Source organism: Triturus cristatus, chromosome 9 (genome assembly GCF_964204655.1).
Source record: "Triturus cristatus chromosome 9, aTriCri1.1, whole genome shotgun sequence".
Taxonomy (NCBI): Eukaryota; Metazoa; Chordata; class Amphibia; order Caudata; family Salamandridae; genus Triturus; species Triturus cristatus.
Window position 1 is genome coordinate 564,232,636 of NC_140592.1, and position 24,126 is coordinate 564,256,761.

Genomic DNA, 24,126 nt, shown 5'->3' on the forward strand with positions numbered 1-24,126 from the left:
CAGTGAGAAGTGGCATCCTTGTTCAGCCCCCCCCTGGTCTGCAGAACATCAGACCCCCAAACCCTCCCCCCCCACCCGCACATCACACCCGCCCACGGTCCAACACAGATATGCAATATTTCCTATCCGCATGAGCTCCATATTCCGATTACTCATCCACAATGCATAGGGCCCGGGGCCCCGAAGGGGGACCCACCGGGGCTCTGATTAGCCTCTCTATTGGGTCCAATGGCACTGCATCCCCCCGCACAGACGACACAATACCCCAATATCGCGCCCATCTCTTCCAGACTTGGAGCTTCTGTTTTTTAAGTAGTTTGTTTAGAAAAAACTTTCCAGGTGGTAGTTTTTTAGAGCTTTAACTTACTGAACTAAATTGCTGACAATCTATGAAATAGTGGTTAATTTCTTTGAAAGGAGAAAACATAAACAATCCTGAGATGGTGTGGGGATTTACTTCTGTGTATTTATTAATACTTCTTGAATTATTGTATTTGGACAGTCAAGGCAGAGATCGAATGCCGACATGTATTTTGCTAAGGTTTCTAATAGAGATATTTGTATATCGAAATTATTTGATTGCAATTCGTGTGTCTTGGCTGTAGCACAGAGTGTGGTGAATAGTCGTCTCCAAGTCTCCTGTCCAATGTTCATTAGTGGATTTGCTTCTGCGGAAGGAGTATCATGCTGGCCCATAAAAGTCATTTGCTGCCCTTGGTCTAATTTCACTGTAATTTTCAGATTTATGAAAGATTTTTCTCATTTGTTTTTAAATAGGTGCCTCATTAAGAATGAGATTAAGAGTTGTGTGCATTGAGGGTTGGTGTTCAGGATTTTTACGTTGTGTATTCTCCCTGAGCCTGGAGCATTGGTGCCCTGAAGCATTTCATGTTTAGTCCAAATGAGCAGGATACATTGGCTCTGATCCCCCTAGGCGGGGTTGATGATGGAGACACATTTACTGCTACGAATTTGTAATTCCAGTGAGACTCCCTGAGGATGGAATAGTTGTCGGGAGTCTGAAACAAGATAGTAAATCTTTCATGTGCAGAGTTGATTTTGCTCTACTGGTGGCAGCAGTTTAAAGGCTTGTTGACATTTTTTTCATTTGTTCTTTATTGCTCCCTGTTTTTGTGGCTCGTATACTCGAATTTAGATGCACTAAACTATCTCTAAAGTCTGTTTATTGGTAAGCCAATATGTAGACTGAATGAGTCTTAGTCTCAGACTAAGGTCTGCTTTGATCAAAGCAAGATCCCAATGAACATTTCACCCAGGCAGCTTTGTAACTGCCTCATGCTATAAAGCATTTGCTACATATCTGCCTCCAATAATGGCTGGCACTGCTCCTCCAAGTAAATGTTTTCCATTTCCTGTACGTGACATGATCTATAATTTTCAGATTTTTATATAATTTCTATCATTTTCTGAGCTATTGCACCTTTCAAAAAGTTGTAATGGGAATAAAATGCTATCTTTTACTAACTTTCTCCAAGTTAGCATGATGGGTAATCTGCATGTCCGCTGTACATTTTACGGCTATTCATTTGTGAATAATCATCGCAAAAAGCTTCACTAAACAATGCTGTACTGTAAAACCATAACACCATTCTCTAATTAACTTGTGTAATCGGCCCCCTCGGCCATACATGCCACATTAGCCCCCCTCAGTGACTTTTGTAAGGTGTGTTGTGCAGTAAATTGGCCGTAGTTTATTATGCATACAAAACATACCATCTCATGTCACCTCTTGCAGGCAGGAAGACCATTGTAAGACAAACTTAGCATTATGATTTCACTGATAAACATAATTTGTAATCTTTCTCGTTTCTGGGAAGGGGATGTCTTTGCCTCTCGTCTCTTACTCTGTAGATTTCTGGGTTCAGCTGGATACGGTCTGTCAATCTGGTCAATGCACCTGGCCCCTTTGCTAGGATTTTGGGCTGCAAGTACTGAGTCTGTGTTACCTTGCTGGCCGGAGGTTTCCCTTGGGTCCTTTTTGTAGTCGTTTACCACCTACCCCTCAACCCTCTCAGGGTCTGGCGACTGTGATTCTGCCTCTTCTGGTTCTAGATGTTGGGTGGGTGGCACCAATTTCTTCCGGGGCGCACAAGATGGCCAGGTACTACTTCACAGTTTGCCTCTGTGTTGGAAGCTCACCTTTGGTGCCTCCTTTATCTGTGTCCCCCCGCCTTTACAATTGGCTTATTTGTAGGTCACCAGCCGTACTTGTCCAACCTAGGTGCTAACTCAAGTTGGGCTGACATTCATGCCTCTACGTTTCTTCATCTACTTCGTCCCAGGCTTCCCCTTTGGTGTGCTTTACCTGCTCCTTCCACTATTCCCTGCTAGTTTCTGGGCCTGCCCAAGTTTTCCACATGCCCCTTTGCCGGACTTGTCCTGGAACCTCAACCAGGTCAAGGCCACAGCTGTACAGAGCCAGCTACATCAGCTCGGCCTACACATTTTACTTACTTTAAGGGTGAGAACCCAACCTGCTGTGCCACTCTCTTATGTTGTCAGTAACAGCAATCATGCCCTCCTTCACATATACTGCGGACTGGCTTCCACCTGTTTTCTTTCATGTCTCTTACTGTGATGATGTTAAACTTTAAAATGCAACTTAGTTCGTGCCTCCTTGGCCTTGTTCCCCGTCAAGTTGTACCAATCATTTCCTGTATATTATTATTTGTTGAGTGACGCACTATGTACTGCCACGAGTTCCATGTGTACTTGATCTAACACACTGCATTGGCTCGAGGTTATAGTGTGCTTAATGCAGATGGAACGTAGGAATGTTGTGATGCAGTTTGGGCGCTGGTATTGCATGCAGTGTTTGTTTCCTGAGAACTCATTTTCTCCTGGAACTAACACCTATAAATGCCTATGGTAGGTGTTTGCTGATGGCACGGCTCCAGAAAGAGCCAGGCTCCCTTTCTTCACTCCTCTGCTGAAGATGAGATTTCCGCAGGGAATTATCCAACCCACTAACCTGTCATTATTCACGAGCTGTTGAGGACTCCACCCAGTGCTTCAAGCTCATTAGAGAGCACGTCTTATGCCGCAGTGGGACATTTTTGAAGTGAGAGTGTGAGGGTGAAAGAAGCAGGAGCAGTTCGAATTACCCTTGTATAGACTTTTTAGAGCTGTTGATTCTCATCTGCGGAACTGAGAACTGAGGTGTCCTACCATGGTGCAAACCTTCACGGGATCAGGGGGGCCCAAGCGGTCTCGTTATGGGAGCATAAATTCCCTGGTGATGCCAAACCACATGCGGACTAAAGTCTGGTAAGTGAAAGGGAGTGTTCTGCTGAGTGGTTAAGAAGAGGGTCCCTATTCAAGGTGTATGATGGCAGCTTTTGCTGCAAGACACCTGTTCCCTGATTTACAGACTTGGTTTGTGATCAATAGGAGAACATGCCTCTAGAAAGGCTGCTGAACAGACTTTCCTTTTTCAGTTTTTTGCTTGTATTTCTGTTTCATCACCAGTTCATAAATTTAAATATACTTTGCTGTCTGATGAGGGTAATGCTATGTTGGCTGGATGATTGTGATCACAAACTAGAGCGAAGGACCAGATAAAATGCTGCTTAGGAAGATCCACCCATGAAGCTTTTGAATGCACTGCGACGTTTGTGTAAACAGCACCATAAATAACTGGAAGTGCAGAGGAGATCGCAGATCTTTACTGTGATTTCTCCTTCTAATTCATAGATGGCAGCTGACCCAGTAGTGCAAAATTAGTGTGCGCAGAGGGTCGGTGCTATTTATCTCATGGTAGCAGTGCTGCAGTCCTGTGTGTTGTGCATATGGTGTATAAAAGGAAGAGCAATACGTGTCAGAGTCCTAAAAAAATGCACTGCAATGCGTGAGATCCCAGTGTGCACACATGGTAGTGAATGTTACAAAATGTGTTCTTTATGAATGTGTGTTGGGTTGGTGCCCAGATAACGCTCTGAGAATAACTGAGTGGTATTGTTATGAGTCCTTGGGTGAGAATTCACATATATCAACAGTAACTTACTGTTACTCTCTTGAAGTGAAAAACGGGTTTGAAATCACGAGATGATGCAATGAACCTCAAAAAGAGTGCCTTCTTTTATATGTTGTGTGTCAATGTACAAACCAGGTAATTCCCACTGTTTTCTAATGCTGTTCCATAAAGGTGTGTCAAAACTTTAAAGACAAATGCAAAACGAGGAAATATAAACATATGCATGTATAGAAAGGTTGTAAAACGGATAGTACTATTTATAAAATGCATATATATTGAGTATGAAGTGGTAAAATGAAGTGTAACTGTATATATGTTTTGAATCCTGTAAATCTTGCACTCCCTCCTAATTGCTTACCTCCCTTACAGTGCACATTTCCTCCCAGTATCCGTGCTGCATTCCTGCAGGCTCCCAGTCACCAAAGCCTGCTGGGAGTCATTTCCTATTCTGGGTGTAATATGATAGTGTTTTTGCCTTGGACGCATGGTTATGGCATTCTAAGAGCTCCTCAGTCTTTATGAGCTCTTCTCAGAAGTACCATTGTGCCATGGATGCCTTCAGAGTGCTAAGAAATGTGCCCATGCTTCCAGGACAGCCATTCTATAATAAGTAGTGGTTACTATTATGCCATTGATCCCCGCAAGATGTCAGGAATGGCTACCATTTGGTCATAACTAGCATTATGCCTGAGATAGGCACCATCATACAATGGATGCCCATAATATGCCAAGAATTAACATACTTAATCCCAAGAGTGGCACAATCACACCATAGATGCCCACCGTGTGCCACAAATGTCCCCCATTCTGCCAGAATCAGCATGAATGACCACAGTATGAGGGAATGTCCTAGCTCCCAAGCAACCCTGAGCCCTCCTCTCACACCTGCCCAGACCCCTTAAGGATTTGCTGGGTGAACCCCAAAACATTCACCTCCATTTTGTGAGCTACAGTTTCCCTATGCCCAAGATTTCAGTGAACCAAGGACCAGGAAGTGGTAAGAAGGCAGACTTTGTGCTGTCTCTTTACTGAAATTTAAAAGTGATTTTCCTATATCAGTGAATGCATCATTTCACCTGTTTTGCTTGTGGTTGTTACAGTTTATAAATTGAAATTTTTACCTGCCTGTGATTGCATCATTTGTCACCTGTTTTGTTTAAAAATCTGAAGATTTACTTGCCAGTGACTCTCATTTTACCTGTTGCATTGTAGGCTTTGCAGTCCAAAATCTGATTTATTTGCAAAATTGCCAGTGACAACCAGATTTCCCTCCTAGTTTCTACCTTGATCTGTGCTCAGACCAGTGTGTTAAGCAATCCACCCACAACTTCCATTTTGTCGTAGCAAGTGAATGAAACCAGATTAACTCCCCCCTCCCCCCTTTGAAACAGATATTAAACATCAGAGACAGAACAGATGGTGCTTTGAGACCGCAGTCATCTGCTGTCAGTTGTTTAAACTGTGTTTGGGAGGGGATTGTAACATTAATTTTTTGGCTAGGTAAGCGAGTTGTTTTACGTGTTGGAAAGGCAATATTGCTAGAGGGCAAAGTTTTTAGGCCCTTGCCTGCAGAACTCAAGAGTGTGGATTGAATCTATCTGGCACCTAGGAGATTTTGAATTAAGGAGCTGCTTCCAGCCCAATGCCCAGCAAACACTGCCTGAGGTCGCAGGCACCTTATATAGGCTGCTATTGGAAGTTACATGTGTGCACTGATTGGTGGCTGTATATGGTTTTTCTATTGGATTTGGGTTAGTGCCCTCATTGGTTGAGTATTTAAGGGTGCTGATTGGTTCCTGCCTGGGTCACTGATTCTATTGACGTAGGGCTTAGTGATTTGATTGGTTTAGGGTTTCTGATTGGTTCCTGGGGCTAGGCTTTCTATTGAACGTATGGCTTAGGGTTTCCTGCTAGATAGGCTGCTGGGAACAGGTTTGGGACTAGGGCTGGGGCTATGCTTTCTATTGGACGTAGGGCTTAGGGTTTCATGCCTGATTGGCTGCTGGGACTATGGCTGTGATTGGCTATAAGAGGCTGCTGTCCAATTGGTTCTAGGGCTTAGGGCTAGTGTTGTGATTGGTTAGGGCTAGGATTCCCATTGGCCGAAGGGGTCACCTGATTACTAGGGCTATTTGAGGCCAGGTTTCATGGCGTCTCAGCCCAGGCATCGAGGCGGAGGGCAGAGAGGACAAGGGCAATTGCCTGATTGAGACTGGTTGCTATTAGTGCCTTAAATGCTGCCCACTTTCATATACACCAACCCCACCTCATCCACAATCAGAGTAACACACTCACAGTAAATGTACTCCACTCATTTACTGCAAACCAACCCAAGACAAAGTTCAATGTCAGCACCCACTACAAAACTCCAGAAATCAAACCTATATACACCCTTCTTTCTCAGCTACCACACATTTGCTCCATAACCTACAAACAGTACATTACTCTATCCAATACCACTAACCCATCCTCTCATCACTAACACAACCCAAATCCTCACCATACTTTACTATATCCCATCCAGACACACACTCTTTGCTCTAATTACTCCTAACAGACCCCTTTTTTTCTCTAACAAACCTATACTCAGCCTTCCACCATTTCTCTGACCAACACCCTCCTCTTCTTTCTACCACAGTAACACAACCCCACAACACTTACACTCCACTACACAAATTACATCTTGCAGCAATCATATCTAAGACAAACACTCTTAACTCTACTTCATCCCCTCTTACACACAACATACACTCTGTTCACAAACGCATCACTACCCCTTAACCATACAACTTCCCCTCACAAACAATACTATTCAAACAAATCCATCTCATAAAACAAATCCATCAGTACCTCGTTTCACTACTTCGCAAAAACAGAACCCTTCACGCACACCAGCGCAACAAAATCTCTCATGTGCAACACCTCATAATACTTTCCGTCACAAACTATAGAAATACACACACCTTTCAGACTACCCAAATGAACAAACTCCAATGCCAAGCCTTCTCTCTTCACCCACACCTAACATTTATACAGCAACACAGCAACTCTTTTAACCGTCACTTGATCAACTAGACAATTTAGAACCTTACATGACCCACATGCTGCACCACCACCCCTAACTCATACACTTTCTGCCCCTAAACAGATGCAAACAAAATAAGCAACATGCCACACCTCACAACTTCGTTTCTCTGTGTCCACTGCACAACAAGGTTACACTACAAAAACAACACAGCTCACCAACTCACTTTCAACCACCGTCTCCACCACTTACACACACAGACCCGTCAAATGTGTTTTAAGCCTGCTGGATGAGGAACACGATACAAAACAGCTACATGATTGCTATCCTCATACAGCTAATACCAAAGCCAAGGACACACCTGTTACAAGCGCACAAACTACTGCTCACTATTTTACAAAACAAAGTCACACTATTATCAAAGCACGTTCTCTAAACAGTCTACTAATACATGTTTGATCGCTCTTTAAAAGCAAACATCACATCTACGACCTTCTCACTGACTTAAAACCTGACATACTATTCATAACTGAATCATGGTTGGGCGATAATATGGCTCCACTCCTGCGTGAAGCCATTCCTCTAGGCTATCAAACTATCACCCAAAATTGTATAGACAAAAGTGGAGGTGGCCTAGCTGTTGTATTCAGACAAACATTACATATCACTAAAGCTGACGACATCCCCATAAAAGATTGGGAGGCTTTTTTCACCAGATACCATCCTACACCATCTTCCTTCTGTAACTTCTTTCTCCTTTACAGACCTCCACCTAGCATTGCAACATTCCCAGATACACTTCTAGACATGGTTTCAAACCTGATAACACTACACTCCAACTTATGCATTCTGGGTGACCTCAACATTTGGTTTGACAAACCCCAAATGCCCCATCCGAAAACAATCAACGCTGGCCTAGACGCACTGAACCTGCATCAGATCGTCCACAAACCCACACACATCGCTGGACACATCCTAGATGTCATTTTTGCAAATACAGAACTATTCACAGCAGCATTCACCCAGATGTCACAATTCACTGAAGATAATGCCATACTTTCAAACTTTGAAACTGGATTCCGTACAGGAAGAGGCAAAGAATCTGCCCTTGTTGCCATCTGGGATGACCTTAAGAACACAGTTGACCATAACGGGGATGCTGCACTACTTCTCTTGGACCTCTTAGCTGCCTTTGACATGGTTGATTATGACACTCTGATACAAAGACTCTACAGAACTAATGTCATCCATACCCCCCTTTCTCGTCCAAACCATACTTCACAAAAGCAGGGGTCCCTAAAGGTTCTATCATCTAGTCCATTCTTTTCAACATCTACATGAAGTCATTACCGGCACTGAATAATCAATGTCACCTCATGTGCACAAAACCTGTGTTGTAAACGTCTGGAGCAGAACTGGAGGAAAGAAAATAAAGTCACGGAGAAAAATATCTATAAACAAAGCCTCAAGATATACAAACAGTTACTTTTCAAGACAAAGAAGGGGTTCTTTGCTAACCAAATTAATTTAGCAAAAAACTCAGCCAAAGAGCTCTTCAAAACAGTAACTAGCCTGGCGCATCCTCGCCCAGCGAATATCTTAATGAGCCAGGGATTATGCGACAAAATCGCCAAGTTTTTCTTGGAAAAAGTTGAGGCTATCTTTTCAACATTCAAAGTACCAACAACGGTCAGGACAGTGGACTCAACAGAGGGTCATAGTTTTGATAAGTTTGCACCACTATCTGTTATGGACACTCATATTCTTTTAATATCGACAAAATCAGGATCCCCATATGATCCGTGTCCTGTTGCGGTGTCGAGACTGGCCCCGGAACCGATAGTAAGGACACTTACCTCACTATTTAACGCAATGTTTCTAGACGGGTATTTTCCTAAATCCTGGAAATTGCATCAATATTACCACTGCTTAAAAAACCTAAGATGGACCCTAAGGACCCGAACAGTTTCCGACCCATCTCACGTCTCCCACTCCCAGCTAAACTGGTTGAGAGAGAAATGAATGCACAATTGAGTTCTTATCTGAAAGAAACTCATGCCCTGGATCCTACTCAATATGGTTTTAGGGAGGGGCACAGCACGGAGTCTGCGCGCCTAAAATCTACGGAAGAGATCAGGGCAGCTCTAGATCAGGGAGGCAAGGCCGCTATGATTATGTTGGACCTTTCCGCAGCTTTTGATACAGTCCATCATGATTTATTGATGGACCGGTTGCGGGATTGCGGAGTCCATGGTAAAGCATGGAAACTCCTGAAGTCCTTCCTCTCGGACAGATCGCAAACTGTCTCTTTAGGCAAATTTTGCTCCAAACCTTTTTCTCTGCCTTGTGGAATCCCATAGGGGTCGTCCATGAGCCCCACACTCTTTAATGTGTGCGTGTCCTCCTTGGCCCCCCTCATTGACTCCTTTGGCTTTTGCCTCACCTCCTACGTGGACGACACACAAACTGTGGTGCCGCTGCTTCCAGGGCAGGAAAATTGACTAGGTAAATGATTCCATGACTGTATGGAAGCAGTGGGGAGGTGGATGTCTCAAAATTGTCTGAAACTCAACTCCAGTAAAACGGAGGTGACCTTGTTTGGGAATGATCCCAGCTTTTGGAGCCCAAGCTGGTGGCTGGTTTCTGTGGGTTCTCTCCCGACACCCACTAGGAAAGTAAAAACTTGGGAGTCTTTATAGACGACAGACTCAATTTTGGTGACCAAGTCAATGCAGTAGTATCGGCCACATCATATGACCTTAGAACATGCACCCCAAAAAAAATTCTGCCCTTTTTGCCAAAGGAGAGTCAGCGGACGGTGATTACATCACTAACCATGGCTAGGCTAGACTATTGTAAAAGTCTTTACCTGAACACCCAGGTACCCTTTCTGCACAAACTCCAATTACTGCAGAACGTGGCCGCTAGACTGCTTTCCGGCACATCTAAATTTGCATCGGTCTCTAGTGAAATCCGGAGACTCCACTGGTTGCCCTTCAAGAAACGAGTACAGTTTAAATCCCTCTGTATGGTACACAAAGCCCTACAAGGCATAGGACCAGATCATTTAAAGAGGCAATTCCAGTGGTATGTGCCAGAAAGACCACTCCGCTCCATGGGAGCAAAACTGGTGACTGTACCACGCACAAAAAAAGCCAGTTGGGGTGGGAGACTTTTTTTGCATGTGCGGCAAAGGCTTGGAATGACCTCCTCTTCCATCTGAGGAGCATTTCTGACTTACCGGTATTCAGGAAGTCCTCAAAACTTTGCTTTTTTGATTGATTGATTGGTAACCCAGTCATGAATCATATTTCCTTCAGAGGAATGTAGCTAGCGCCTGGACACCCTAGGGTAACAGTTGCGCTTAACAAGTTTCTCTAACATAACATAACATATGCAGATGACACGCAACTACTCCTTCAACTGGAATGCCCCAAAGATATTGGAAAAACTACAATTTTCAGTTGTCTCCGAGCCCTGGATCAATGGATGACATGAAGCCATCTCAAATTGAATGCTTCCAAAACAGAAATACTCTTGTGTGGCAATTGGAAAAGTTGTGACCCGCTCACTGCTTGGCCTGATGATCTGGGAACACCGCCTTAAGTATCCAAGGAAGTAAGAAACCTCAGAATGATCATGGACTCCAAGCTATCAATGCATGCCCAAGACAAACTCGCACGATTAAGCTTTGTTACTATAAAAACTCTGCGAATAATATTCCCCCATCTGGGATTTCCACACAAGGTCCATGCTACCATCTCTCATGTTGTGTCCAAACGAAATTACCGTAATAGCCTCTACCACGGATCACCTTTAACAACTATAAAAAGACTACAACTGATTCAGAACTCGGCTGCCAGACTGCTCTTAGATATAACGCAGCAAGACCACACCTTCCCTGCCTTGAAAGCCCTCATTGGTTACCAGTTGCCAGAAGATCCACGTTCAAGCTGCTTTGTATTACCCACAAAGCGATAAGTGGAACAGGATCGCTCTTCATCAGGAATAAAATCACCAAACAAATTCAACAAACGAACCTCGCTCTAGAGAGACACCTCGCCTCAAAATCCCAACGTACAGGAAAAAAAACATGGGGGCACATCCTTCTCTGTTCAAGCATCCAAATTATGGAACTCTTTACCCCCCAACATAAGATCCTCGGATAACCACCCGATCTTCAGAAAACTATTTAAGAATTGGCTCTTCCCCACAAAACTACCATACGCAAACAGAATTATACAGCATATCCCTCTGTATATAAGGATTTATTTGGACTATAGATATGTACCTCTTTATGTGTATTACTTAGTATAAACATGTATAATAATTGTTTTTACAAAATATAGATATTCGTTAGTTATGCTTAACAAATGTACATATTACTGATAGTTACATTATTCTATATTTTTAACATGTATATAAGTGACTGCATAAAGAAGTACATCTTTTATCATAACTATTTATCCAAAATTGCTTCACTATTGAATTAAAATAATTTAAAGTACAACACTTGAAACCTGGAGTTTATTAAATGCATCTTTAATCTACATATACTACCTTCCATATGCAAATATATACCTTCCATGTACTTATCTATCTATATAATTATCGCTTTTCTTCTAATTCAGCATATGCAATGCACTACCCTATTTCTCATCCTATCCCGATCTCAATATATCCTCTACTTACACTCTCCTACTCATCTCAAACCTCATTCTACAACTCTTTCCAATGCACTACCCTATTTTTCACCCTATACCTCTATCAATATATCCTCTACTCTCTCATTCATCCCAACCCCATACCACAGCTATGACCAAATAGCCCTTTCTAAACTCTTCCCTCCTCTACCCCTCCTTGCATCATTTCATACCTCTTTTACTATTCAGATCTCCCAAAACAAGTCTTTCTAAACCGTTACCTCTGACTTTTCCCCCTCCCCTTTACTCATACAATGACCCCTCTTACTGCTATGAACTCCAAAAAAGATTCAAGGACCCTTCCCTCTTCTATCCTGCCTTCCCACTTCTATGTCTCCACTATTAATTTTCAATCCAAATAACAGACTAACATGTCCATCACACAAACTAATTGCATATTTCCCTATACTAATTCACCGCTAATCCTTTATGGGTTCCAGTTTAGGATGATACTCACCGAAAAGCACTTCAACACCTCATCAGGGGTAGCAAGCCCTATATAAATGCAAACCTTTTCCCTCTTCTCCACTATCCTTCTCAATCCAAATAAATGACTAACATATCCACACTTAAATTACTGTAATTTTTTTTGGGGGGGGAAGTTTTTTTTATAGCGCTAACTAGACCCAAAGGTATCAGAGTGCTTTACTTGAGGGCCAGTTGCTCTATAGACAGACACAATCCAAATAACTAACATCCTCTACACAAATTACTTTCATATTTCACTATACTAATGCACCGGTTTTGGAATAGCGTGCTACTTATCACGAAAGTGCTTCAACGCCTCATCAGGGGTAGTAAACGCTATGTAAATGCAATTACAATACAATACAACTACCAACATACCAGTGTCAGCAATTAACTAGGGCTAAGCCTCATGTCATGGATGCCCACAAGTTGCCCCATAATGCCAGGCCCAGCATTTTATATGGGGTGGTTATCTTGCCCTGGATGCCCACAAGTTTACCACTGTTATGCGAGGAGGAGTTTTTAACATGGGATGGCCAAAATGTTCATACACATTCACATACATGCGCAGAAACACAAAAATCTAGATATTTTTTATACTTAACATTAGCATCCTAACTTATACTGGTGTTCTTATTCAGGATACCTGTACTGAAAAGGTGGAGAAGGGGAAGGCAAGTTCTTCCATAGTGGAATTTTTGGGGTGAGAAAGGTTGTAGGTGTTCTCAGATGGGGTAGGGGCAGAAGTGCCCAATGATGGGTGCAACTCTATTCTGGTGCAGGAATTTATTTTTCCATCTCTTTTTCTACTCCTGCTAAAAGTGAAGCAGCAGTGTTTATTTATCATTACAATGCAGGGGAGGCACTAACATCAGCCAAATCAGCTTTATGAAAGACCTGCAACTAACATAGAATAGAGATTTGTAGTAAAAACGGGGAGAAAGAGCAAATGTTAGAACAGCAGGCCATGTACCTCGCACTATGTTGTCAAATACTATAGAGTCTGTTTTGGGTGGCCAGTAGTCCTGCCACCCAAGGGTGTGGGTCATAATCATTAATGAACTTTATAGTGGTTGACTAGCAAGCATATTGGTACACTGAAATGCTAGTACTTTTCATAAGAGCCAGTTGCACATTTTGGTATCACCCCATGCATGTTAAATGAGCTACATCAAGATCAAATATCATGCCCCATCCGTATAAAACCCTGACCCGTAGGTTCGATTTCCAATTGAGAAAGCTGGAATGACCACAATCCACCATTCCCATAAACCATTAACTTATTAATTTCTTATTGCACCAATCAACCAGAGACAGCCAACCAAAACTTTGCTATCCTGAACCACGAACCCAGGGAGAAGGCCCTGAAAAAGTAGGTGGTTGGCTCATCAGTGACTAATTATATTGTTTTGTCTTAGAAAGAGATGTTAGCTTACTAACTATCCTTCAGTTGAAGAGGAATGATTCTATTTTCCAGTCTAAGCAGAGGGAGAAACTCTGCTAGATATACATTCTATATTCAAGCAGTCATTCAGTCTTTATTGACAATGGAGCATTTTTTTGTCACAAAATAAACATTACAATACAATGCGACATAACACAAGAAGTAAGATAAAAAGGAACGAGTAAAATACTAGTTCATAAAAATAGTTGAAACAGCGTAGTACATTTTGAATAACTATCACTTTTCTTTCTGCCATAACAGGAGCAAGTTGACACTCTTTGGATCCTCAAATGATAAATGGGGGAATGTAGTAATCTAAAATATGAAGATACCTCCCCTGTGCCATTTTAGAGCCAATTGAGCATTCAAAATGCACAATGCAGTGTATCGGGAGAACGGGGATAGATTGTTTGATTTCTTTATTAAAGAATATGCAGGTAATTTCAACAATCTGTAACATTTCTTATTTGGGAACACTTTGTGCATAATTTATGGGGAGCCTGTAAAAGGGGACAATCACAACCTAAATGGCTTTATTCAGTGTGATTGATTTTTATGAATGCCCTCTTCACATGCCCTATGCATTCGCTCTTACATATGGGCACCAGTGTTTTCTTAAAATCATAAGTGGACCTGAATAAGAGAACTTTTGTAAGAGTTTCATAAATCACTTGGACATCCGCAAAGCAGAGACGATTCAGTTTCTTTCCTGGCACCTGACTTAGCTGTGATTGGAAATGTGCAGAATCTGACCATTAAAAACAGTCTTTGTGTGTGTTTCATAACCATAACCTATTTATGCAAGCAAATATATGTACAGTATTCCAGCTTGTATATACACCACGCATTTATGTCTACAATTTTTTAGCCTGTTAATGCAAAAAAGTACATTCTTGCCATGCAATAACACATAAACATGTATATTAAAGAATGCTTAATACACAGTCACAAACAATCCTCTTGAGTCCAGGACCGAGAAGCGGCACTGGTGCGCGTTGTGATAGAGGAGCCCCGTCAAAATTCAAAGTCGCTTCCGATGGTGCCACTGCAATACACAGAGCATGGACTCGTCTCCGATTCAATTCAGAAAGAACATTAATTCATAAATCCTGCTTAATGTTGTATTTTAATCCATGAACAAACCCAACGCGTTTCGGCGTCACCCACGCCTTGATCACTGGTAGGGCAGGTTTAGAAACTTAACATTTGAAGGTGAGTATACAACATTGAGAAAGGACACATACCATTAAACAGTTCATGGTTGCAAAAACAAGGCAGATCTCTTCGAATGTATAAACTGCATTGCACTGAATGTTTAAAATATACAGTTCTTGCCTGCAAGTACATAGAGAGCAATATCCAGGCAACATAGCCCAGTTATATATTCATAAATCATCCATATAAATAAATTGAACTCCTCCTTCTGCAATGTTGGCAGGCCAAAAGTACAGAAATACTTAAGGAAATAGGACAAAAATTCATTATTGCACAAACGCACCCTAATGTAATGTTATTTCCTAAATCGGGAAGTAACTCCTGATGGTTATACCAATATAATACACCCCAATGGGTTAATTCTGTATTGGCTATAACTAAATTCACCTGATTCTGTATAATCGCCCAACTTAAAACCGAGTTAGGGGTTGCAGCTCAATACTATAAGTCAAAAATAATAAAAATATTTATAACAAAATTTGATTACAAAATAGAATGAAAATAGAATTAGTAAGCAAATTGGCCCCAGTGGGCAAATATCCTTTATAAAATGGATTTTGCATAGAGCAACAGCATAATAATACTGTTCACGGTCAGGCACAATTCAGCTCCTGTCGGCAAAATGCGTGTAACCACAGGTAACTCCGCATATGGTAAAATCAACAATTCATAAGTAGGGTAAATAATCAATGTAATCATTGTTAATGTAATGCCCTACTCCTAGGCTGATTGAGGTTACATCCTGCAGCATTCCAAGACTTGGGGGAAGGGAGATTCATTGCATGCAGTGCTCCCTATATGTACCGCATATTGTTAACCGTCTGACGACAGATCCTATGTGAACCAAACAGAACACATAAACCTGTTAAAACCAACATTTACAATTTGAGTTGAAAAACAATTCATTGAGGAGTTAAATCGGTAATTTCAAAATAGTAAATAACCTATTAATGCAAAGGAATGGTATATAGGATGAAAGGAGTAGGCAGCAGAAACAGAGAGGAAAAAACGGAGAAAAAAGAGAAAAGAAAAGAGAGAGAGAAAGATCCTAAATCAAACATTATAACCAGATCCAGAGAAAGAACAGGAAGGGAGAAGAAACAGAAAAAGAAAAGGAAAATTCTGATTAAACCGGGTGTTACAGACCAGAAAATTAAAATAAAGAGGATGAGAACCAGATGAGACAGAAATTAATGTGTTCAAATTACATATTGAACAGTACATCTGAATTGTGCACCACTTATTGTTACATTTGTCATCTATTTATTTAAGAAGTGCATTAATCTCCTTAATTTCAAGATATGTTATATTTTCACGACAACGTTGCGCTTGCCGAGGAGAAACCGAGAATACCACTTGTTTTTCACAAAGTATAAAACAAATATATAGACATATATTACCTAAAGTTTGAGTCTAGCTGTTTAGTAATATATTATTTTAACATTCCCCTTTGTATTCATTTGTCAAAAAAACTACATCAAAATCACATTTTCCTTCTTCACAGCAACACCGGAGATCGCAATGACATCAGTAGTCATGAATACACATGCCAAAGTTTAAAACGGATACATAGACATATTTTCCAAATTAATTTCAGTGCTACAGGTGAATTCACATTGTTCACAATTATTGTTCCATTTATAACTTAAACCAAATGATTCATTGATATTCACATCCTCTTCCTCAAATAGTTGTAGCATTACTATTAAAACTTCTTGAGCATCCTGCTGAACATTTTGAGAAAACACTACTAATCCAGTTTTAGACTTACACTTTTAGACCTTTCTGCAGCACTGTTGGTGGTAACTTGCCTGTATTTGGCTCCATACAGACTATAGCCTGAAATGCTTGTATACTTTAGAAAAGGATAAAGATTTAAAACCTAGAAGTGGTTTTGGAATACAAACCAGGATTGACTTGTTATGCATAGCTCTAGCTGGCATTTTATTATCCTCTAATTTATTGTAACAGTACTTTATATATATATCTTACTGTGTGGAGAAGACAGAGTAAAGCGTTCCTCTACAAATAAGAACACAGCAAATTTTTGCCGGTTATCATTATATTCTTTTTCACTTTCTACATTCAACTCAACAGTCCATGTTTCAATCTTGTAGTGAGTGTGTGAAAAACATATACAAAGTACTCTGGTTTTTCAGAGCACACTGTGTTAAATTTTGTAATCTAGTCTTCAAAGCTATCAACTACAATGCCTGTGTCCTGTTCTAACTCCTCCTGTTGTTAACTCTTCATTTTCCATAGAGTCCTGTTCTGGACTCAAGAAACGAAACTGCACATCATCACAAACCTTTTCTACCCCTGCCACAATGCCATAGAAGAGTGTTCTATTCATTTCTTCTAAACATAAAGTAGCAATTTTAACATGATATACCTCTTAACTAAACTTCGCCTTGTTGAGAGGTGTACAGCTTACATCCTGAAATTATGAAAGGTGCTTAGTAACACTATCTTTGATAAACAATGTACTGAGTGTCCCTCCAAATTTGTATGCTTTCTAACTTTGCAAGAATCCAATCCTTGTAAAGTACTTATTTTGTGTTTTAAACTTCACCTTAGATAGATATGTAGAAATGTTCTTAGTATATCAATGGATTACTGTCAAATACTGCAAACACTATTATACCATTTGTATACAGGGCCTGACTATGCCTTGCCTGTACCTCTTCTGCAGTAACTTGTTCTACATTTCTAGATACCATCACCTTTTTTGCTATAGGAGTGGCATTCTTCATTTCATAACATTTTACTCTTCCATCAATAGCATAAACTAATGTGTTATCCTGGAGACAGCTTTCTTCATTAAAGAAAGGCTCTATAGTAGAAGTATGTATCCAGTTGCCACTAAACCCTGTTCAAAAGCTAATCCTATTGACTAATCTTTTCTGCTGGTTTTGTCTCCTTATGTACAACACTATTTTATCAAGAGTCTTCAATATCTTTATAATCAAAATGAAAAGCTTCCTTTTCAAAGCAAAGGCCTTATCAACTCCTCCTTCACATTTTTCTTTCTGTTTCAGTGCCTCTCTCCTTCTTCAATACCTCTTCATATTCCTCCATACATTTACAGCCACTCTACTTCGAAACTTCTTGCCTCTGATTTGCTTAAACTGCTACTGTCTCCTGGTTAAGGTGTGTCTATCTTTGTTACATTCTTTCCTGTTCTTGTATTATAGATTCTGTCCACTCTTCTTGTTTCTCATAGTTTGGCTTTTATTTACATTATTTTTAAATCTTTGCATGTGTCCAAATATATTTTTAAGAAATGACTTTGTCCTCTAATCAGTGGCTGTTTTTTCTTTCACTGCTCTTTCTGCATTTTTCCCTTTTTGTGTATCAGTTCTGCAGAGATACTGTATTTGCTTCTGTTGCTTTTTCCTCTGAACTTTTGCATGCATTCTAACTGTAGTTATGTATATATTGTACTGTAAAAAAAAGTATATTTCAATGTTTACTGTAGCCAGCATACCAACTACTTTACTTCTGACTTACACATCAGAATCAGAAACCGCTTTATTCGATTTTAAAAACAAAACCATAAAAGCACACATTAAAACAGTTCATTCGTAATACATCATGATTAATAAACAATTTATCCTTAACAAACCGATTTTTTCGTTAAAAATGACCTAATTCATGGAAGTCCTAAATCTAATAATGGTTTTAAGGAACATTGACACCGAGGTCATGAGCAATTCATCATCTAACATTTGTAGTCTGATCAGTGCCACTCTACATTGTCTCAGGCCAAGTTTTTTTAAGACAGGAAGTAAAATACCTTTCCTTGGTTCTGAGTAAAATTTACAAAAGAGAATACAATGAAGGGAGGATTGAGCGGAAACCAGATCACAAGGGCAGGGAATTAATTCTTTTGACCAACAATTCATCTCAGGGAAGGTAACTAATCTAAAAAAGGTATCTACCCTGAAGCGAGTCAATAACATACGGGAATAGGAGCTAGGCACTGTCGTCAAATATGGCTGAATACCTCGATTTTGTATAAGTAAGTAGTTAGCCATAACGGTGCTCTTACATTTCTCTATCTGCCAGCGTTTTTCTGCTAAGAGTTGCAGGCACGTTTCCTTGAACTTCTTCCTTGACAAACCTGCCATACTATTTGGTATATCAAAAAATTCCTGGCATCTCATATCCACAAGGAATTTTTTTTATATATTTGAGCCAGGAAATCTTTGTCGCCCCGTCAAGACTTAAGCAATCCCTAATTATATCCCTATTCAAACCTGTCTCATTTGAGGACCAAACTTTGTGCCACAATAGAATGGGATCCACTTTAATAAGATCCATGATGTATGGTAGGCCTAGCTCTTGATGGCATACATAAGAAGAGGTGGACCCGGGCACTGCCAGTAGATAGCGAAGAAAAGCATTCTGACAAAGCTGTATACTGGAATTGTTTGCTATCCCCCAAATCCCTGCACCATATAGCGCCGTGGTTACACATTTAGATTTATAAATGTCTATTAGGACTGGTACTGGGCGTCCTCCCACCTTGTTAGCAAAATTTTTAACAGCCCCAATTGCTCGTGAAAACGCTAATTTTCTTGTTTCACCTGCTACTGTCCAGGAGCCCTTTTTTTCAAAATTGATCCCTAAATAGGAGAAAGTGTTTACGGTCTCAATTTTTGTGTTGGATAAAAAAGAATTACAGATAATATTCTTATTTTTAGTACAACACATATTAAAGGTTTTACTTATATTAATCTTTAAGCCCCTAATTCCCATGTAATCAGAAAAATTATTAATCGATCTCTGGAGGCCCACTTGAGTCCGGGCCATGATCACGGCATCCTCTGCGTATAAAAGAATGGGGATATAAGTTTCCAATTTTAGGATAATCTTGTATGTCTTCCAGGAGATGAGAGGCTACCGAATTAATGTATAAATTAAACAGGAATGGAGCGAATATGCAGCCTTGTCTCACACCCTTTCCTATTGGAAATTTAGAAGTACAATCCCCCTTGTCCCCATAACGTACCCTGGCACCTGCCCCTCGATATAATTCTCTAATAAATATTAGAAGGTTTGGGTCCACTCCCATTTCCTGCATTGTTAGCCAAAGTTTGTTATGATTAAGACAATCAAAGGCCGAGTTTAGATCCACAAACGTAAGAAATAAGCTTTCATTTTTTGCCTCAACATACTTGGCTACTAGAAGTGCTAAATTCAAGCCTTGCTCAATTGTTCCCAAACCTTCCCTAAAACCATATTGAAACTGTGAGAGAATGCCTCTATCTTCAGCCCATAATTGCAATTTGTTGAGTATGACTCTCCCAGCAACCTTCATAAGCGAATCCAGTAAGGAAATCGTTCTATAGCATTTTGGGTCATTACGATCACCTTTCTTAAAAATAGGAACCACGATGGCTTCCTGCCAAGTGGGTGGAAATCCTATTTTGCTAAAGCTGTTTAAGACATTAGTTAAAAGCGGGGCCCATAACTTAGTATTGGCCTTAAAGATGTCTACGGGAATTCCATCTAGGCCCGGGGCCTTCCCGGCCACACTCTTGTCGATGGCTATCTGGACATCCTCCAGTAAAAATTCAACATTTATTGGGTAAAGTACAGACTCCTGTCCTGTTAAGTTCAGCCCCTTCTCTGAGACTACCACGGTATCTGCTTGATAGAGCTCCTCAAAGTAAGTCACCCATGACTCTTCTGTAATGGCTACCTCAATAGAATCTGTTAGATTGTCATTAAAAAAGGGAGCATTTACCGCTCTCCAGAAGGCAATGTTATCTTTTAACTGGCAGGCTTTCTGTAAGGTCTGCCATGCTTCCTGTTTAATCTGTTTTTTCCTATTTTTCACTGCCCGTTGGTAGGCAGATCTAGCAGATCTGACTTCAGCCATGACCCTAGGGTCTCGTTTTAGCTGTATCATTAAACAGGCATGAGTCTTGCTACACTCCCTGTCAAACCACCTCTTCGTCCTACTCGCCCCGGATTTCTGCGGTTTTAAAAGTAACTTTCGTATTTCTTCAGTGATACTAAGAAATGCATCATGGACATTGGAGGGACCGTCGTTCTCAGAGAGACAGGTAATAAATTCCAACTCTTTGGAACGAATTAGATTTCTTAAAAAAGCCACAGGTTCCACTTTGTCCCATTTTAGGGTGTAACCGTTCTTCCTAGCAAGTCCCAACCTATAGTTATATACGTTTTGAACTGTTGTATTCGACTTGCTATTACCCCCCGCAATAATAAAGGACATACTAAGTGGCAAGTGGTCGCTTATTGCTATCTCACATGTTTCAAACGAGCAGATGTGGCTAGAATACCGTTTGGATACTAGCATAAAATCAATAACTGATTTACAACCCCTTCCTATAAATGTGGTGTTAAAAGGGACTGGAGGAGAGCAGAGTTTGTTTACAAAACCCAGGTCCAAACAAAAAAGTATTTCATTTAGATAATTTCCCAGAAGCGTGTGGGAAAAATGTGCCGAGGGGACATCCTCAACCTCCCCCAACCCACAGATATTTAGATTACTAAATGGACATAGAAAGGAATTGAAATCGCCCGTCCAGATCACACAGGTATCAGGTGGTTGTTTTCCATCCATGTTTTTAAGAGTCTCAAATAATTCTTTAAAAGTCGGGGCCCATGCATCTCTCGGGATGTTATTGTAAAAATTTATCAGGGTTGTGTTTTGTTTACCCCCAAACGTAATTGACAATATATGGTAAAAGACAGAAACAGAAGAAAAATGAATTTTGGTTTCTTTTAAGCAGTTTTATACATAAGTACAAAGGCCTCCTTTGTTTCTCCCTCTTGTCGTGTAAGATGCCGGAGTGTGAAAGGTACGATAACCGTTCATATGAATAGGGTCCATCGTCCAACATTCCTGTAAACATATAATCGAGAACTGATGTAAGAAAGAAATACAGTTTATATCCCCTAGCCTGGCGGACAGCCCTGCGACGTTCCAAGTCAGGAGTGCAAAATCAGGAACTCTGTCAGCAACTTTAGATGGTCTCACGTTGGAAATTTCAAGGGGAACCCCTCTTTCAGAGAATCCTTTTGGGGTTTCAAACAGTGAAAGGTAATTATTTTTCTCTCCATCCTCGGTAATAGGGGAGGTATTTTCAGACTTATCCTGAGGAGCAATCGACAGTTGGACTGGCGAAATACCAGAGGGTACATTGTAATCACTAACTTGATTTAACCCAACCTTAATTACCACCTCCCGTGTAATTTCGGATGCAATAGGTTTTGGGGGTAGTCAATCAACCATATCTAGGCATCTATATCTGTTTGTTCTCGGGAAGGCCTCTAGCCAACCCTGATCAACTGGGGCCATCCTACATCTTTGGAAATCAGTGTTTGTTTTACCCCTCCCTACCTCTTCCCAAATACTATTATTTGTTTGATAAGGATTAAAACCATAAAAGTAACCAAGGGGAAGTGGCCTAATTCTTGTATTAGGCAAAAATGGCCGTACCTGCTGCATATATTTTACAGCCTGTGTATCCTTGAAGTTAACAACAATGCAGTCCCCAGGTATATCTTTGTTCCCCTTACCCATCCAACTGACTCTCCGGGCAAACAAGATTTTACTATGTATATAGGGGGAGTGGCTGATTAGTATTGAGCCAGTGCATTGTTTTATTCTTCAGCTCATGGTATGTTTCAGTGGTATTTTTTTCCACAACAGGGACCCCTGCCAATACGATAACATACGGAGAAGATTCTGGCGGTAAATCTAAATTAGGTAACAGGGAAACTCTATTGTTATTGCAAGCGGATCTATTTTCCAACTCATTAGGATTCAGTGCCATGCCACAATTTGCTTTTGCATTAGCATCGGAAAGTTTTTGAAGAGGCTTTTCTCTTATAAATAGGTCTTTGAGTCCATTAACATCTGAGGGGTTTTTAATGCATGAAATATCCTCTCCATTGACCCGATGTGCTCCCTTCAAAGGTTCTGAAGAAGGGATCAGGGGCGCAAGAGTTTTCCCCGTGGGCTTACTTGCCTGATTGCCAAGGGAAAGCTGTTCGAAGGGCTCTCTTAATAAGCCTGTCTTCAGCATTTGGTTAAGTTCAAAATTAGACAGAGCAATTTGTTCAAGTTTCTTAACCCCTTGAGTGCCCCGCCCTTTCCCCGCCCTGTGCCGGCCCTTTCATTAGTGGGTGGGGTTCATGACGAGATAGTCTCGTCATGGGCACAGCGCAACCGCGGCCCATGACGAGACCATCTCGTCCTGGGCACTCAAGAGGTTAAGGCGCTCTTCTATCAAATTAAGTCTATCCAGGATAGGGCGAGTTGCGAGAGCAAGAAGTTCCCCTATTTTTGAGCAAAGACCGTCGTCCTTTAGTCAGAGATTGATCGGCGGCACCTGATAAATTACTGGATGCCAATTTAATATTTTTAGTTTTCATCAATCTCAGTTGACTGCCCTTTTTTCCCCGCTGGACAGGCTTCTGTTTTGGTTTGGCTCCTAAATTTTGACCCGAGGAAGAGATGGTGGCCTCAGTAACAGCATGTAATTGTGCTCGGGTGGATACACCTTCTGTTTGATTGACCATAACGTCTGCCGTAGTGGTTGCAAGCCTAGCGGTACTTCTACCTTCCTTACCGCTCTTGCTTTCCAGAATTAAATCCGTGCAGACATCATCACTATCATCCTCATTAACCGTGGAGTCAAGTAGGGTAGGATTTTTTGTATTTGCCTTGGGTGTAGCAGACAGTGCGATTTTGCCCAAAGATGAACGTTTGAGAAAGAGGGTCTAGGGAAAGACGACGCTCTGTAAGATCAATTTCACGTTCAAGAAGGGTAGCAGCTCTTACAATGAAATTGTCCAACGTGCCTGCCATAGTAGTACCAACTATAGCGCTTTTACCTCTAGTCATTCCACCCGCCATTGACATGCTACCTACTTCTGGCAGAATTCACTTGTTCACAATCTGTGTCCGGAGCGGAAATGTGCAGAGGATGGCCCAGCCCAGTCTCTTAGGTCTCGAACGGGCTCAAACGGGCCCGCCCTTGGCCCGGGCTTCGCCCAGCACGTCCCGCGCAGCGGCTGGTGCCTGTATGTATAGTGACGTTGGAGGCGGGGCGGGAAGAGGAACCAGCTGAAGTTGGTGTGGACTGCTGGTCCTCGCAGTCCCACACCCGCCAAAGTCCGTAGAAAGCAAAGACACGTCAGCCAGCAGCTGCGAGCGGCTCCCGCGAAGCGGGGGCCGCGAGCCGCTTTGAAGCACCAGGGAGGCGGGGCGGGAAGAGGAACCAGCTGAAGTTGG

General features: G+C 41.3%; 1 protein-coding gene across 6 annotated transcripts in view; it reads left to right on the top strand.

Annotated features, from left to right (window-relative positions):
* PPP1R13L (protein phosphatase 1 regulatory subunit 13 like) overlaps nt 1-24,126 on the top strand; it is a 953,402-nt gene that overhangs the window by 593,014 nt on the left and 336,262 nt on the right. For 2 of the 6 annotated variants that reach the window (XM_085625571.1, XM_085625572.1), the window contains exon 1: nt 3,072-3,288. The exons of the other annotated variants lie outside the window; for them this stretch is intronic. In XM_085625571.1, coding sequence (XP_085481697.1) covers nt 3,191-3,288 — 98 coding nt within the window. In that variant the 5' untranslated portion in view covers nt 3,072-3,190. Of the gene's footprint in view, nt 1-3,071; nt 3,289-24,126 lie in introns of those variants that run through there. 6 annotated transcript variants of the gene reach the window in all.